This window comes from Moschus berezovskii, chromosome 2 (assembly GCF_049115385.1).
Source record: "Moschus berezovskii isolate FMDL1 chromosome 2, NW_MosBer_1.0, whole genome shotgun sequence".
Classification (NCBI taxonomy): Eukaryota; Metazoa; Chordata; class Mammalia; order Artiodactyla; family Moschidae; genus Moschus; species Moschus berezovskii.
Genome location: NC_142461.1, coordinates 78,019,056 through 78,035,373, shown reverse-complemented (window position 1 = coordinate 78,035,373; position 16,318 = coordinate 78,019,056). Strand labels below are relative to the sequence as shown.

General features: G+C 39.7%; 1 protein-coding gene across 1 annotated transcript in view; it reads right to left on the bottom strand.

The window, feature by feature from the left end:
* THSD7B (thrombospondin type 1 domain containing 7B) overlaps positions 1-16,318 on the bottom strand; it is a 953,717-nt gene that overhangs the window by 12,783 nt on the left and 924,616 nt on the right. Inside the window, exons 21-25 of the mRNA XM_088842327.1 lie at positions 10,236-10,395; positions 8,957-9,130; positions 8,762-8,857; positions 5,927-6,009; positions 2,316-2,508 (exon numbers count right to left, since the gene is read on the bottom strand). Coding sequence (XP_088698453.1) covers positions 2,316-2,508; positions 5,927-6,009; positions 8,762-8,857; positions 8,957-9,130; positions 10,236-10,395 — 706 coding nt within the window. The remainder of the gene's footprint in view (positions 1-2,315; positions 2,509-5,926; positions 6,010-8,761; positions 8,858-8,956; positions 9,131-10,235; positions 10,396-16,318) is intronic.

Genomic DNA, 16,318 nt, shown 5'->3' with positions numbered 1-16,318 from the left:
AAGCAAATGGTATATACACAACATACATGCACTTTTTAAAAAAGACACAAATTGTCCTTATCATTCACTTTGGTACTACCTTTCCACCTAACAATACATAATAAAAATATTTCCATGTTAGTTCATAAAGGCAGGTGCATCTCATCCGTTTTAGTACCCCTAAGAGACATTACACAGTTGTATCATATTTTTTTTTCTGTTATTCTGTTTGTAGACATTTATGTTATTTCCATTCATTTGCTATATAATAAGCAATCATATGATGAATATCATTTACATACTTCTCTTAGTATATTGTGTATATTTGTATGATTAATTCCTAGGAGGAAAATTTTAGGTCAAAATGTATGATAGTTTTTGGCTAATTGCCTTCCTGAGAGGTTGTTCAAATTTTCAACCCCATTATGAGAACCTAATGAAAGTTATAAACTTTCTCCCAAACTATATATTTTACACACATGTTTATATACACACATACATATACAAGTATATATATGGGTATACGTATATGTATGTGTCTGTTTATGCATATATGTGTACACACATGTATAGTCACATACATGGTATTGATGCTTCAGTTAGATCTCCAAAGTTTAAGGACCTCATTTGTGGATTTGAAAACTCATTTCCTTGGAACCTCACCCCTAATTCTTTCCCTGAAATAGGGTCCAGAAGCAGTGAGTGAGCCTGGCTGCATTTCATAGCATGCTTCCCTCAACTTTAAGTCTGTTTCTCTAAATTAGCTAAACATCACAGAATGAATATGATTTTTAATATCTATGTCATGCCCAGACGTACTTGGGAACCAAAACTTAAGATGTTGTGGTCATCCTTATAAGCTAGTCACAGAATGTCTTGTTTCTTCCACTAGATCTAGGGTCCTTTGTGCCTGGGCTCTAGTTTTGCTTCATTTAAGCATGTCATCAGGTCACTTTGTATGACCAAGGCTTAGGGTCTGGGCAGAAAGTTCCCAGGGTATATTTTGTCTGGGCTTCATGTGTGTCTTCCCTCTCAAGGTTCCCTCCTTCAGTCATGCTATCTCCCTCAGTCATTCACAGCACTCTGTTTTCTGGAAGAGGTATGTACATTCAGTTCAGTTCAGTTCAGTCGCTCAGTCATGTCCGACTCTCCGTGACCCCATGAATCACAGCACGCCAGGCCTCCCTGTCCATCACCAACTCCCGGAGTGCACTCAAACTCTTGTCCACAGAGTCGGTGATGCCATCCAGCCATCTCATTCTCCGTCGTCCCCTTCTCCTCCCGCCCCCAACCTTTCCCAGCATCAGAGTCTTTTCCAGTGAGTCAACTCGTCGCATGAGGTGGCCAAAGTATTGCAGTTTCAGCTTCAGCATCAGTCCTTCCAATGAACACCCAGGATCGATCTCCTTTAGAATGGACTGGTTGGATCTCCTTGCAGTATAAACATTAGGCACAGAGAATTTTGCTTTTCATTTTTTTGTCCAAGTCTTAAAGAGGGAAGTAGAGACCAGTGCTGTGTAAGGATCTTATTGGCTTGCCTTTCATACCTTCCTGTCACTTACTGGTGGTGTGACCTTGGTCAAATTAGTTTGCATTGCCAGTTTCAGAGTCCTAACCTCTAAAGTGGGGATAACAACATCTCATCATGTTGCAAGAATGTAATGAGATGAGTCATACAATACAACAAGCAAGGAATCATAGGGTACAGAGAAGTTATCTAGTACTGTTCATTCTTATCCTTAATCTCCACTAAGTTTTGAGTCATACAGGCCTGACACTGTGCTAATACTCATGAAAATTCTGCAGGACAGATGCCTAGATTGATTCATAGATGAGGAAACAGTTCCAGAGAGGTAAAGAAATTACATGCAATCACAAAGGAAGTACATCTGATCCATGATACCCATAAGGTCTCTTGGCCTCTGAAATCGATGCTGTTTTACTATATCACTAGTGTTTCTCAAACCAGATAGGGTACCTGGAATTTCCCTACATAACTCCATGTTCCTGATAGTCTATTACTTTTCTTGTTTTTCAATTATATATAAAACTTCACAGTTATAAAGTCTTTGGCCAAGATAATTTACAATTGACACATTTTCAAAGATTAATATTATGGTTCCTTAATTCAAACTGGGGTTGACAGACTTATTCTCAACCGCCTACGAGAACGTTTTACACTACATGGCACTCAAATGTGAGAAATGTTGAACGAGACCATATTGCCTTTTCTGTCCCTTCTTCCCTCCATGCTTTCCATCATGGGCAGTGGTCACAATAAGAACCCTAATCCCGCAAGAGAAAATTCACATTTCTTACTCATAACTGATATGTACCTGGATCAAGGGGTTGAAGAGACCATCCTTTAAAAATATCATGTATTTTTGAATTCACAGGTCTGTTTTTCCCAGCAAGGTTTTTCACATCAGCTTTTTTATCCTCTGATCCCGGTACCTTCATGCAGTAATCCAGGAGACCATTTGATCTCATGATCTCTGTATAGCCTTTCTCACAACCACAGACTCCACCCTACAGCATGAAAAATACATTTATGGTTACACAGTGAGTTATATAGATGAAAAATAACACCTTAATTGTTGGAATTGCTTAATAGTTTCATGATATGTCATGGCAATTTAGGGTTTTTCAGCACCAGACTTGCCAAAGAGATGAAAATTCAATAAATAGTTCATCTTTCTGATTTCCAAAGTCAACACTTCAATAAATCATCAGTTCTTTCTAGTGGCTGATCATTCTTGCACCTTCCAAATTGAAATCATAATTTTTTGTCAATAGAGAATATGAACTACATCCTTTTCTCTCTTATAGAGGTGTTTCAAGCTTTAATTAAAAATTTACTTTGGTTCTTCCCCCAGCTATTTCAGATTCCTGCCCACTGACTCCAATCTGTCCTTAACATTGAGAAGCAAAGCAACAGAAATTATGTGCATATCTTCTCTGCGTTTTGTGCTCTTTGAGGTCTCTTTCTGCCTCTATCATCTTCTACTGTTGATCACGAACTAGTCTGAACTGGCTCTCCACTCGTAGGCTTAGTTCTGCACTCAGAGGAGACAGTCCAAGGCTGTAAAGGGGGGGAAAAAACTTCACCAAAGGCACATGTCCATGAAAGGGAGGAAAGACAGAGAGATAGATATCTTGAAGGAACCTGAGTGTCACACCACATCATCACATTCCTAGTTGGGATCATGACAATGGGTCTTTCATATTTGTCTGTGGATTCCTGGTAATTATCATGCACAATAAGCCTTCTGAAGAAAATGATAATGATACAGTGTAATGGACAAAGATTTTCTATCTGTCTCTGGAAGTGAAACTGAAATAACTGCTCTTCCTTCCTCCAGGAAAAATAAAGGCAATAGAGGAGAACAGAAAATAAGAATGAGATTATGAATCTCTATGACTTTGCTATTAGGATTCCTTTCATAAAACTATGTCTGGTATTTTCTCAACATACCTTAATCTTAAATGGTAACTTATATCAATCTTAATGCATCAGCCATATTTACTTACTAGTTCCAAATAGGGGAAGGAGTATGTCAAGGCTGTATATTGTCATCTGCTTATTTAACTTATACGCAGAGTATATCATGAGAAATGCTGGGCTAGATGAAGCACAAGCTGGAATCAAGATTGCTGGGAGAAATATCAATAACCTCAGATAGGCAGATGACACTACCCTTATGGCAGAAAGCAAAGAAGAACTAAAGAGCCTCTTGATGAAGGTGAAAGAGGAGAGTGAAAAAGTTGGTTTAAAACTCAATATTCAGAAAACTAAGATCACGGCATCTGGTCCCATCACTTCATGGCAAACAGATGGGGAAAAGTGGAAACTGATGGACTTTATTTTTTGGGGCTTCAAAATCACTGCAGATGGTGACTGCAGCCATGAAATTAAAAGACGCTTACTTCTTGGAAGGAAAGTTATGACCAACCTAGATAGCATATTAAAAAGCAGAGACATGACTTTGCCAACAAAGGTCCATCTAGTCAAAGTTATGGTTTTTCCAGTAGTCATGTATGGATATGAGAGTTGGAACATAAAGAAAGCTGAGCACCGAATAATTGATACTTTGATCTGTGGTGTTGCAGAAGACTCTTGAGAGTCCCTCGGACCACAAGGAGATCCAACCAGTCCATCCTAAAGAAAATCAGTTCTGAATATTCATTGGAAGGACTGATGCTAAAGCTGAAACTCCAATACTTTGGACACCTGATGTGAAGAACTGACTCATTTGAAAAGACCCTGATGCTGGGAAAGATCGAAGGCGCGAGAAGAAGGGGACGACAGAGGATGAGATGGTTGGATGGCATCACTGACTCAATGGACATGAGTTTGAGTAAACTCCAGGAGCTGGTGATGGACAGGGAGGCCTGGCGTGCTACAGTCCATGGAGTCTCAGAGTCGGACACGACTGTGTCTGAATTGAACTGAACTATTTACTTAGGTCATCAGTTGTTGACTGAATGCATGATTTTGAGGAGAAACAGATACTAAAACTGAAAATTAGAAGTTAAAAAAATAATAATTAATAAATGCTTAAAGTTTAGGTAGAGATTGTATAATGACAGTTATCAATGTAAATATTTCCAGTGGTTTTAATTAAAGATGTTACTCAGTGTTCAATGGGGAGAAACTAATGAAGAAAATTGGTACAAGCTCAGATATGAAAGCCATCTTTTCAAGATGTGTCTCTATTTAGTCTGAGTGAAAAGCTGTAACCAGTTATACAGGCCAAAGGTTCAAGGGAAATGATATTTTATATTTATTACAGAGGGTATTCAGAGAGTAGGTGGGAAGCCACAACTTCTGTTTCACAAACATCATTAGTCCATGAAGTCATTGCTGATCTCTTTTCCTTCTTTTTTCTACTGGAAGCTTAATCCCTAGCTTTCCTGTGTCAAAGAATTAACCTACTTGAAGTAGCTGCTGCTGCTACTGCTACTAAGTCGCTTCAGTTGTGTCCGACTCTGTGCGACCCCATAGATGGCAGCCCACCAGGCTCCCCTGTCCCTGGAATTCTCCAGGCAAGAACACCGGAGTGGGTTGCCATTTCCTTCTCCAATGCATGAAAGTGAAAAGTGAAAGTGAAGTCGCTCAGTCGTGTCCGACTCTTAGCGACCCCACGGACTGCAGCCCACCAGGCTCCTCAGTCCATGGGAGTTTCCAGGCAAGAGTATTCGAGTGGGGTGCCATTGCCTTCTAAGTAGAAGGTCCATAAAATAGAATGGAACACTTGAATCATTTTAACCAAATAATTTTTTTAAGAACCCACTATAAGAAGAAACTTCTTTCTTTGAGAGACAGGGCACACCTTTCTTCTATATACACTGTACATTGTGAGTGTCACTGATTAGAATACATGGTACATTCTGCATTAAATCCTGAGCAGTAATGGGTGGGAATTGAAGAAGGAAAAGGAGAAAAAGTTCTGCTTTAAAAAAATGTGTATATACACACACACACATAATTATTACCTATAACCATACTATCAACTTATTTAAAATCAACTAAAATTTATACACATTAATCACAGTGTAATCAATTTTAGTACCTAATGTTTAGCAAACATGAACATATCCTTTTAAAGATTTTGCAAAATAGTTTAGGCATATGAAAGGCTAAGAATGGAGGAAATAAAATCAACTGAGAACACATTAATAATCAGAGGAGAAATAGAGCTAACAGAGATTACATATCTGAAAGAGAGGTTAGCTGTAAATGGGTTTAGAGTAAAAAAGACAGCTTTCTTGAACACATGGCCATGCAAAGAAATTCTTAATAGCTATGATTACTTCTGCAAATGCCTCTAGGTGGTATCGTGGGCCCATGGAATTGCTGGTTGGGCTACAGGAGACTGGAAAACATCAGAAAACATACATATAACACAATTAAATTACCTGTCCAAGCCTCTAGCACCTGACTCACCTGTGTGCAGTAGGAGAAAGGTTTTCTGCAAGCTGGGTTACACTGCCGAATAGCTGCAGGGCGTGCCTGAGGGGAGCAGCCTCCTACAAAGGAAATCCCACCATCATTTACAGATTTTTCTAAGATAAATATTCACTTCATTTCCTCTCTGGCACTGACTACCTTGTAACAGTATTATTTTTAAAAAAATCTGTTTGCTGACAGTGTGACTCAGTTTTATTTTGTTGATTATTCTAGGAAGGGCTGTTTGAGATGGGAGGCTCTGCTAACAGAAGTTGTTTACAGTTGAGATTTTATACCTGCGTGTTGGCCAGGTGATTCTATCATATGGCTTCACTTGAGGGCAAAGCCTGTGAGTGTCAGGATCAGTAAAAGAATTGATGAAATCTCAATTGAAGTTCAAGAGCAGAAAATATATATGCTCGAAGATCTGTCTACATAGATTTTTTTCCAGCTCCCAAACTAGGCACTAGACCAATTCCCAACAACCAAACACTAAAAGAATGCCACTAGTTCATTCATGAGACCACAATATTAAACATTTTGGTAACATTTTAAATGTATTTCAGCCAGAATACACACATATACACACACATGCAGAGTTACATACAGATTGCCACACGTACTTTTAAGAGCAAATGTATACACTCCAGCAGGGATAATCATACATCTGACACTAGTACTTGCAGGTCCTTATTAAAATAGCTTTGAGTAACTAGATTGAATAATATCTCTGATTCAAGGTAGCAGCAAAGAAGTTGACATATTATTCAAGGGCACCATTGAAGCTACATTTATATACCACTAGTTGCATTTATAGGTTCTAGGCTCTGCATTATTATAATTGTCAACCAATTATATAGTATATAACCATAACATAACCAATTATGATTCTGTAACTAGAGAAAGTTTTGTGCTTAAGGCTGCGTAGGGAATTTTGCATCTACATTTTTCTGAAAAATGAAACAGCTAAAATCTGTTACTTGAAAAATAATTTCCACAGGGGAAAAAAAAAAAAAAACACCAGGATCCAGAATGAGCAGGTAGGTGTGAAACTGATCATGTGTTAGTGGCAGTAACCACACAGCCTTGTCACTGCCAACAGAGTTTGGAGGTGTTTTTCCCTGCTTAAACCAGGGATCTCCACCATGCAGTGTGTATACTCCATGGGGAAAGGATCAACTAGGAGCCAGGAAAAACATGCTAGAATTTGTATATTTTAGCCAACATTTTAAATTGTAACAATGAAATTAAGCTGTGATAATACTTAGCAGTTGACACTGGCAACCTGAACTCATTCATCAGGTGGCCCTGGGATGTACACTGGGCACGAGGTACTCCACGCAGAGAATCTGATAGTGGAACCCTCACCGGTTGGTTAACTCTCAGCATACTGCAGCAAGTTATGCTTTCTGTGTCCCTGGTTAGGCAGATTTACAGTATATTTAGTTTTAACAATAACTTACACAATTGGCCAGTCACTTAAATGAGTCTATGGAAAAACTTTGGATTAAAGGGACAACCAATAAAAAAAAACAAGTAAACTGGAATAAGGTGAAGGAGACAGTCTTTCTATTCCGATAGAAAAATCGAGATTCTTCTTATCTGACAAGCTCTTAGTCAGCCATGGTACTAAGTAAAAAGAATGACAATTTGATTTTCTTTAATAAGAAGGCATCAAAACAAAACCCTTTAAAATGATTGAGAAGACCAATTGTAGAATCTAATTGCATTCACTGTCATGAATGAGAAACCCTTCCTTCAATATATATTCAGATATTAAATAATAATCAAGGCTACCACATTGTTAAAAAATGAAGCTTTCAGTACATGAACATAAGTATCTATAATTTACAGGAAAATGTTTTTAATCATTAATATATTTTAGCTTTTATTATATCTTTATCAACTCTTTTAATTTCAATTTCTGTATTTGTTTCATAACATGATACATTGGCAGAGTAGTGTGGCAATTTAGGATATTTTGAGGTCTGTTCTCAAATACCTTTTACTGAAAAGGTACATCTTTTAAAATTTTAGAGACCACTGTTTTAAACCAACATCTGTGTCTTTCCATTTTTGTCTTAGATCATGATATTCAAGGAAATTTGATTATGTATCAACTGATGCTGAAGCTGAAACTCCAATACTTTGGCCACCTGATGTGAAGAACTGACTCCTCGGAAAAGACCCTGATGCTGGGAAAGATTGAGGGCAGTAGGAGAAGGGGACGACAGAGGATGAGATAGTTGGATGGCATCACCGACTCAGTGGACATGAGTTTGAGTAATCTCTGGGAGTTGGTGATGGACAGGGAAGCCTGGAATGCTGCAGTCCATGGGGTCGCAAAGAGTTGGACACGACTGAGTGGCTGAACTGAACTGAACTACTTCTTTAAGTTGTCTGATATACTGTCTGTGTGTATGCTCAGTCACTCAGTCATATCTAACTCTTTGTGACTCCATGGACTGCAGCCCACTAGGCTCCTCTGTCCATGGAATTCTCCAGGCAAGAATACTGGAATATGTTGCCATTTCCTTATCTAAGGGATCTTCCCGACTCAGGGATTGAACCCCTGTCTCCTATGGCTCCTGCATTGGCAGGTGAATTCTTTACAATTGTGCCACCCGGGTAGCCCATCTGATATATTATGGGACTTCATATAGAACTGTTTGTTTTCTAAGATGCAAAGATCTAATGGCAACTTGCCATGAAGCTCATCTAAGTCCACTCCCCAGTCTTCCCTTGCTTATAATTTTTAAGCTAATTCTTCTCACCAACAGCAACACTCAGAGATCTTTCCGAAGTGCCCACATGAATCTTAGGCAGGAATACCTGTGACGTTAATGCCATCTGAACGTTGGCACCACACAGTTCGTTCATTATTGTTCCAAAGACTTGCTTTCCATGTGTAGTGATAACATTTACCTCCTGCAAGTAAATACGATAACAGCGGTTCTATTATGCCTCAATCAAAGCAGAATAAGCATTGATCAATCAAGGCTGAGAGTTGAAAAGTGCTCTTGGTACCTGTACAAGGGCGTGTTTCTAGAACCTGCTGGGGGCAGCTGTCTTGGTTCTCAAAAGACTGAATTATAAATGTCCTTGACCTAGATTGGCGACCCAGAGTCTCGAAGCTTCTTCCGTCAATGCAGGTTAGCTCACATGTGCTCCACTCTGACCATTCTGTTAAATGGCAGTCTCCTGGAGGATCATGCAGCACAGAGCAGAGGAAACAGTGTGAAAACTGGCCCCGGACCCCATTTACACACACAGCGTTCACACTGGGATTTGTGTGGTGCCACAGTGGCCAGGTGCATTCCAGAAACTACAAATTCTATGCTAACAAATGTTCTAATTAGAAAGCACTAGGAGTGAGAAAGTAATTTATGGTTGAATCTAGTTGAATGAAAAGCACCAAGCACTATACTGCCATTATTTTGCCTCAAATCATGGCAGTTTTATCTAGAGACACTAGTGTCTACTAGTGACAATAAAATTTTTAAAAGGAAGTGTAAAGATTACAGCAACTCAATTTTTAGAGAGCATCATAACATCATCAAATGGATGTTCATAGAAATTATATAAAGGAAAGAAGTAGAGTAGCTTTAAACTTAAAGAATGTTTCATTTAATAATCCAAACATGCACAATTTGTGTGTGTGTATATATATATTTCTTTATGTATAACTGTATGTATACACAATATATGTTACATGCCATATTATAAGAATACATAAGGATATAGTTAGCCACCTTAAGCTCCTGGCATGCAAGGTTAAGTTGTGTTATTAGGATTAAAATAAACTCATAAATCTTATGTAACTAAGAATAACCTTCACAATTACATAGAACTTGCTTGTTTAACAGAGTGCTTTCATGAACTTTTAGCCTTACTTGTCGTTACCATGTCATCAGCCAGGGTTCATTACTCATGGATTCAGTCAATGTTTTTTGAATGCTGGAAATGTGCTTGGTGTGGTCAGGTATAATTAACACATTTTCTAGATGGAGCAACCACTGCTCAAAGCGACGAGAGTATATGTCCCAGGCAAATGCCAGTGACATGATAGTGACAAGATTCTAACTTAGCCCTTACATTTCTAAGTCCAGTGCTTCCCCCCTGACTCGCCCTGCCAGCCTACTTTGCCTCTATATAAGCTGTTGGGTATATTCCAAAGTGATAACCAATGATACATGTATTAAAGTTAGTTACAAACTTCAACTTGGATGAGACAGAACTCCAAAAAACAGAAAAATAAATAAAAGGTTACCATGGAAGGCACTCCCAATCATTTAAAATTGTCTACCTGGGCAAGGCACTGAACATGGCTGTTTCAAGATGCTGTCTTGAAAGGGCATTTCTCTACACAGTGCATCGTCTACACGTACAGTCCAGGGAGATATTGAACCATTGTGGACCACACAGGAGAGGCTACGAGTCTGGACTCCTTCCCCACAGTCTCCACCCTGTCAAAGGAAAGCATTACTCAAATCAGGAACATCTCAAAGTGTTAGCTCCAGCCACCTCTTGGGCAAAAGAAACTAAAAAACCAAAAAAACACAGTTGCATATTTCTTTAGCTTCCTCCTTTTGAGAGTTATCTTTCAGTTGTTGACAATAAGGCATCCCTGAGCAATTCTCTTAGAGCTGACAGAGCAACTGAAGCAGAAATGCAAATTTATGCCTTGAAATTTATGCACTCAGAATATGACGATTCATTCTGGAACTCAGCCAGGATTGACTGAAAAAGAAACAATGCCTAATTTGTCTAGGTGTATGTGATAAAGTGGCCTAATCCATAATCAGCCCCCAAAAGAGCATGTACAACCACAGGGTGTACATTTCTCTTTTGCTTTGCTTGTTTTTCTTTTGTAGGGAATTCAGTACTTTTTCATGTGGATTAGATTGGGGTTTCCAGTAAAACGCTGATTTTCTCAGAATGCTTCTGTGCTGAATATTATTCTTTGAAGACATTTTATACAAATCCCACTCAGATTTTTCTGGCCAATTAGAAAAAAAATGTGCAGTCTCTCACAGAAACAGAAGCTTTGTGGTTATCTCAGCCATCTGCCTGATGAAAGCCTTCCTACTCTAACATTTTTAGCAGATACTCATGAGGTGAGTATTATCTCCTCAGTTTTAGTCAGGTGCTCATATTTCAAAAGAAGTCCATTGGATATTTGGACAACTGTAGAGGGTAGTTTTGTGGGTTTTTTTTTTTTTTGCATAAATGCCTTAGAAAACAGAGCCCAAGGCAAAGCTTCTATTCTAAGGAGGTGAAATCCCAGGGGTGCAAGAGTGAGGCTGAGAGAGCCATCGCAGGTGCAGAGGAAAAGCAAATATAAGGCAGTGTGTTGTCAACTGGCTTCAACTTCATAGTAAACACAGCTGGTTCCTTGGTCAATCACAACATTATTTAGACAGGCCACACGGATCATCCAAGACGCGGTAGCAGGAGAAAGGGAGAGGCATTTATATGCCAGCTCTTCCATGGATCCAGTTCTCATTGATCAACTTTCATCCCAGGGAGTATTAACTCCCCTGTACTTCCAAGGTATGTTACTCAGCTCCCACTAAGCCAGGAAATAGGTGGAAGACCAAGAATTTTTATGATTACTTCTGGTATAGATGGACAGAGAGAAAAAGAACATTTGCACAGACTTTGTTGCTGCACACAAGGATGCTACAAGCTGCTCTTGCTGCTGCTGCTAAGTCGCCTCAGTCGTGTCCGACTCTGTGCGACCCCATAGATGGCAGTCCACCAGGCTCCCCCGTCCCTGGGATTCTCCAGGCAAGAACACTGGAGTGGGTTGCCATTTCCTTCTCCAATGCATGAAAGTGAAAAGTAAAAGTGAAGTCACTCAGTCATGTCCGACAGCGACCCCATAGACTGCAGCCCACCAGGCTCCTCCGTCCATGGGATTTTCCAGGCAAGAGTACTGGAGTGGGGTGCCATTGTCTTCTCCGATGTTACATGCTACAACCCATTATTAGGTGATAATTGGACAACTAGGCTCTGCATTGGGAACCTGAGTTTCAGCTCCTCCTTATTTCTCCCTCCCACCACAGGACTCAGAAACTACATTGCTAGACCTTGGAGCTTCTGTGGCTCTGGCAGCAGCAGGATTGAAGAGGGACATGGTGGGCAGCTAAAGCAGTCATGACAGTGCTCCTGGGTATGGAGCAGGTGACACAGAGGCTGATGGGCCTGCTGAGCACCAGCCAGGTCAAGGCACAGTGGCAGCAGCTGCTAAGGATCAAGGGCAGATTGCGGATGGGCTGCCGGATGTGCAGGATGGTACAGAGGCTGTTGAGAAAAATTCTGTCAGATTCAAAGTTATACTGGCAAAAAAAAAGAAAAGGTGCAACTTGGAGGAGGTCTAAGTTACAGCAACTTAGAGACTGATCATCTGAGCAGACACACAAACTGGGACCATCACACCCTTTTCTATAGATGTTTTAACAAGAATTTTGCTTTGTTTATCTAAGATGGCAATCCCCACACTTGCTATCTCAATGTCTCATAACCATTCTAACCATTGTGAAATGGTTAAAAAAATGTGCCCTAGTTATGAACCCAAGTGCCCTTTTTTTTTGAGAAATGGAGGTTCAAAATCAATTCACAATATATTCATCCAAACCAAATGTTTTAGTAAATATTTATACCCCAAATAACTAGCATAAATTAAATTTGGGTTTGGGGGAGGGTTCTTTCTGTAACTTTTGGCCATTGCATGGCCAAATTGCCTAAGGTATATGTTTCAGTGTAGAATGTCAGAGTTCATGAACTTGGAGTCTGCAGATACTGTAGCATGTCTGAAGTTTGAAGTGACTGCTCTCTAGAACCTCAGGTAACTGGAGATGCAATTGATTAGAGCTTTGTTTGACATTCCAGGAGATGGAGTGTGCAGAAACGAAGGGAAACTAGTCAACATCAGGGAGCATTTTCAAAACCAAGACAAACAATAATGTTTCCAGTATGTATCCATGTTCCACCTTAATCTCTTACACCTTTGACAACAACAGCCAGAGTATGAGGAGAAATCAGCAGCAGAATGATAATTTCATTCATAAAGCAAGCATTCATCCAGTCTCACTCATGAGACTTTACACACCAGGACTTGAAAACAGAGCCAGGCTTCTTAGAACAAGATGGTCAACAGTCAGGATTCTGTCACCAAGTCTCTGCTGTCCAGATCGTTAATGGATTCCTGTCTACTCTTCATCAGCATCACCAGATGTGGATCAGAAGGTGGTGCTAATACTCATAATCAGTTTTAATCAAACCTATAATAACAATATCAATTTACTGAGCTCTAAATTTATGTCAGGTATCACTCACCTAGAGCCAGACATCTTAGAATGTGAAGTCAAGTGGGCCTTAGAAAGCATCACAGTGAACAAAGCTAGTGGAGGTGATGGAATTCCAGTTGAACTATTTTGAATCCTGAAAGATGATGCTGTGAAAGTGCTTCACTCAATATGCCAGAAAATTTGGAAAACTCAGCAGTAGCCACAGGACTGGAAAAGGTCAGTCTTCATTCCAATCCCAAAGAAAGGCAATGCCAAAGAATGCTCAAACTACCACACAATTGCACTCATCTCTCACGCTAGTTAAGTCATGCTCAAAATTCTCCAAGCCAGGCTTCACCAATACGTGAACCGTGAACTTCCAGATGTTCAAACTGGTTTTAGAAAAGGCAGAGGAACCAGAGATCAAATTGCCAACATCCACTGGATCATGGGAAAAGCAAGAGAGTTCCAGAAAAACATCTATTTCTGCTTCATTGACTATGGCAAAGCCTTTGACTGTGCGGATCACAATAAACTGTGGAACATTCTGAAAGAGATGGGAATACCAGACCACCTAACCTGCCTCCTGAGAAACCTGTATGCAGGTCAGGAAGCAACAGTTAGAACTGGACATGGAACAACAGACTGGTTCCAAAGAGGAAAAGGAGTGCGTCAAGGCTGTATATTGTCACCCTGCTTATTTAACTTAGATGCAGAGTACAGCATGAGGAACGCTGGGCTGGAGGAAGCACAAACTGGAATCAAGATTGCTGGGAGAAATATCAATAACCTCAGATATGCAGATGACACCACCCTTATGGCAGAAAGTGAAGAGGAACTCAAAAGCCTCTTGATGAAAGTGAAAGAGGAGAGTGAAAAAGTTGGCTTGAAGCTCAACATTCAGAAAACAAAGATCATGGCATCTGGTCCCATCACTTCATGAGAAATAGATGGGGAAACAGTGGAAACGGTGTCAGACTTTATTTTTTTGGGCTCCAAAATCACTGCAGATGATAACTGCAGCCGTGAAATTAAAAGACGCTTACTCCTTGGACGGAAAGTTATGAACAACCTAGATGACTAGTCTAATCGCTATCAAAACCCCCAGCAAAAAAGGTACTACTGCTCCTCCTGTGGCATATATAAGTAAACAGAGTTTGGAGAGTTTGAAAACCTGGCAAAAAGTGCAGCGTGAGGAACTGGAAAAAATATTGACTAAAATTGGGCCTTCAAAGATGCTGATAATAGGCGGAAGCTTGCGGGTTTGGGAAATTAAGGGGCCTATGGAAACTCTCTGCTCAGTTTTTTGGTATACTTAAAACTACTTAAAAAAAATACAGTCTAGAGACTTCCCTGATAGTCCAGGGGTTAAGACACCGTTTTTCAATGTGGGGGGCACAAGTTCAATCCCTGGTCAGGGAACTAAGGTCTCACATGCTGCAGGGTGCAGCCAACAATTAAAACAAGCAAAAAAAAAAAAAAAAAAATTAAAAACACTTAAGTATCTTTAAATAAATAAAAATAAAAGTCTACTTATATATTTAAATAATAAATACGAAATATGTGTGTGAGTCTATAAATATACATACATGTAAAATGGTGAATCTAGTGAGGAGTAGAGGGTGTCACTTCATGTTTTTCCACTTTTCAAAATGAGAAGTTCTGAGAAATACTAAGGAATAGATGAAGAAGTCTACAAAATAATATTTAAGAATATATAAAATAAAATCTAAAAAATTTAGACTTGAGAGACTCCAGTGTCTGAGCTCTGAAACTGATTTTGCAACATATGTGTGGATACGTGTTATCAGCTAAGAAACTTGGAAGGAGTTAGGAAACCCTGAAACAAAATGAAGCCTGAGGATAAACACTTTGGTTTGCAAATCTCTTTCCACAGACGATGGTGACAGCACTGGCATATCCACCATGCACTGGGCAAGCTCCTCTGTTTGGCGTTTGATCCACTTGATGGCAATCAGCCACTTCAAGATCACAACCACCACCTCCAGTGAATAAGTCTGCAACCCACATCGGGCAGGCAGGATATTACAGAACAAGGAGAAGCAAAAGGACAGCTGTGAGAGAGGTGTACTTGCTTTGTATGTGGAGGTTCATGTGTATTTTGATCAGTAATTCCCCAAACTCAGCTTCCACAGATGCGTAAGAAAAGGGGACTCATTGAAAATGTCCAAAGCATTCAAAATCAGGCTTCAGGAAGAAGAGGAATGCAGTTCAAACTCAGCAAAAATTCAAATATCATCAAGATTCTCTTTCTCTTTTACCTCTGAGTTACTGACTTTATCTATTATATAAGGTGGGAATATGTGACAGCGAAGAGTTTTTTAATATAATACCTTTGAACAGCTTCAATTCCATTCCAAATTCTTGGGGAAGAATGCTGTTGATCTCGTTCAGCTAAGGTACCCACACAGGAATAATTAATACAGACATGTTTTCTGATAGCTTTGCCTGGATTGAGTCTAACTCCAGTTTCCTCCTGACTGGAAATGTCAGTGAATGGAATGACCTCATCTAGAAATCTAAGGTACCTTTGAAATCTCTGGATACACCTGCTCCTATGGTCTCCAGGGCCCCTGTGCCTGGGTATCTCCATCAGATGCAACAACCCCTTCTCCCCAGCTCCACAAGTACTGCTGTAGAGAATGTTCACAACTCACCACTCTGGCCCCTATGGTTCTAGCTAAAGTTCAGTATGTGACAGCAAAATCTCAAACATTACATTTGACATTTCCCCTGCACGTTCCTAGGAGACAAACTGGCAGATTTGTCTATTAAAAAAAAAAAAAAAAAAAGAGCTCTTGATACCCAGGAAGATAAAAGGAAAAGTATTGGGTTGGTCAAAAAGTTCACCTGGGCTTTTCTGTAACATCTTATGGCAAAATCCAAATGAACTTTTTGGCCAACTCAATACAAAAGAACAAGTGAGGTATAGTAGCAGCCATATGGCTGGTGAGACACAGAGTGTGGAGTTTGTCCCCCATCCTTCCCTTCTTCTTCCTGTCTTTTCTCTTCCTTCTCCTGCAATGGGTTCCTAAATTCTTTGAATTTGTTTTCTCTACTCTCTCAACAATTATTA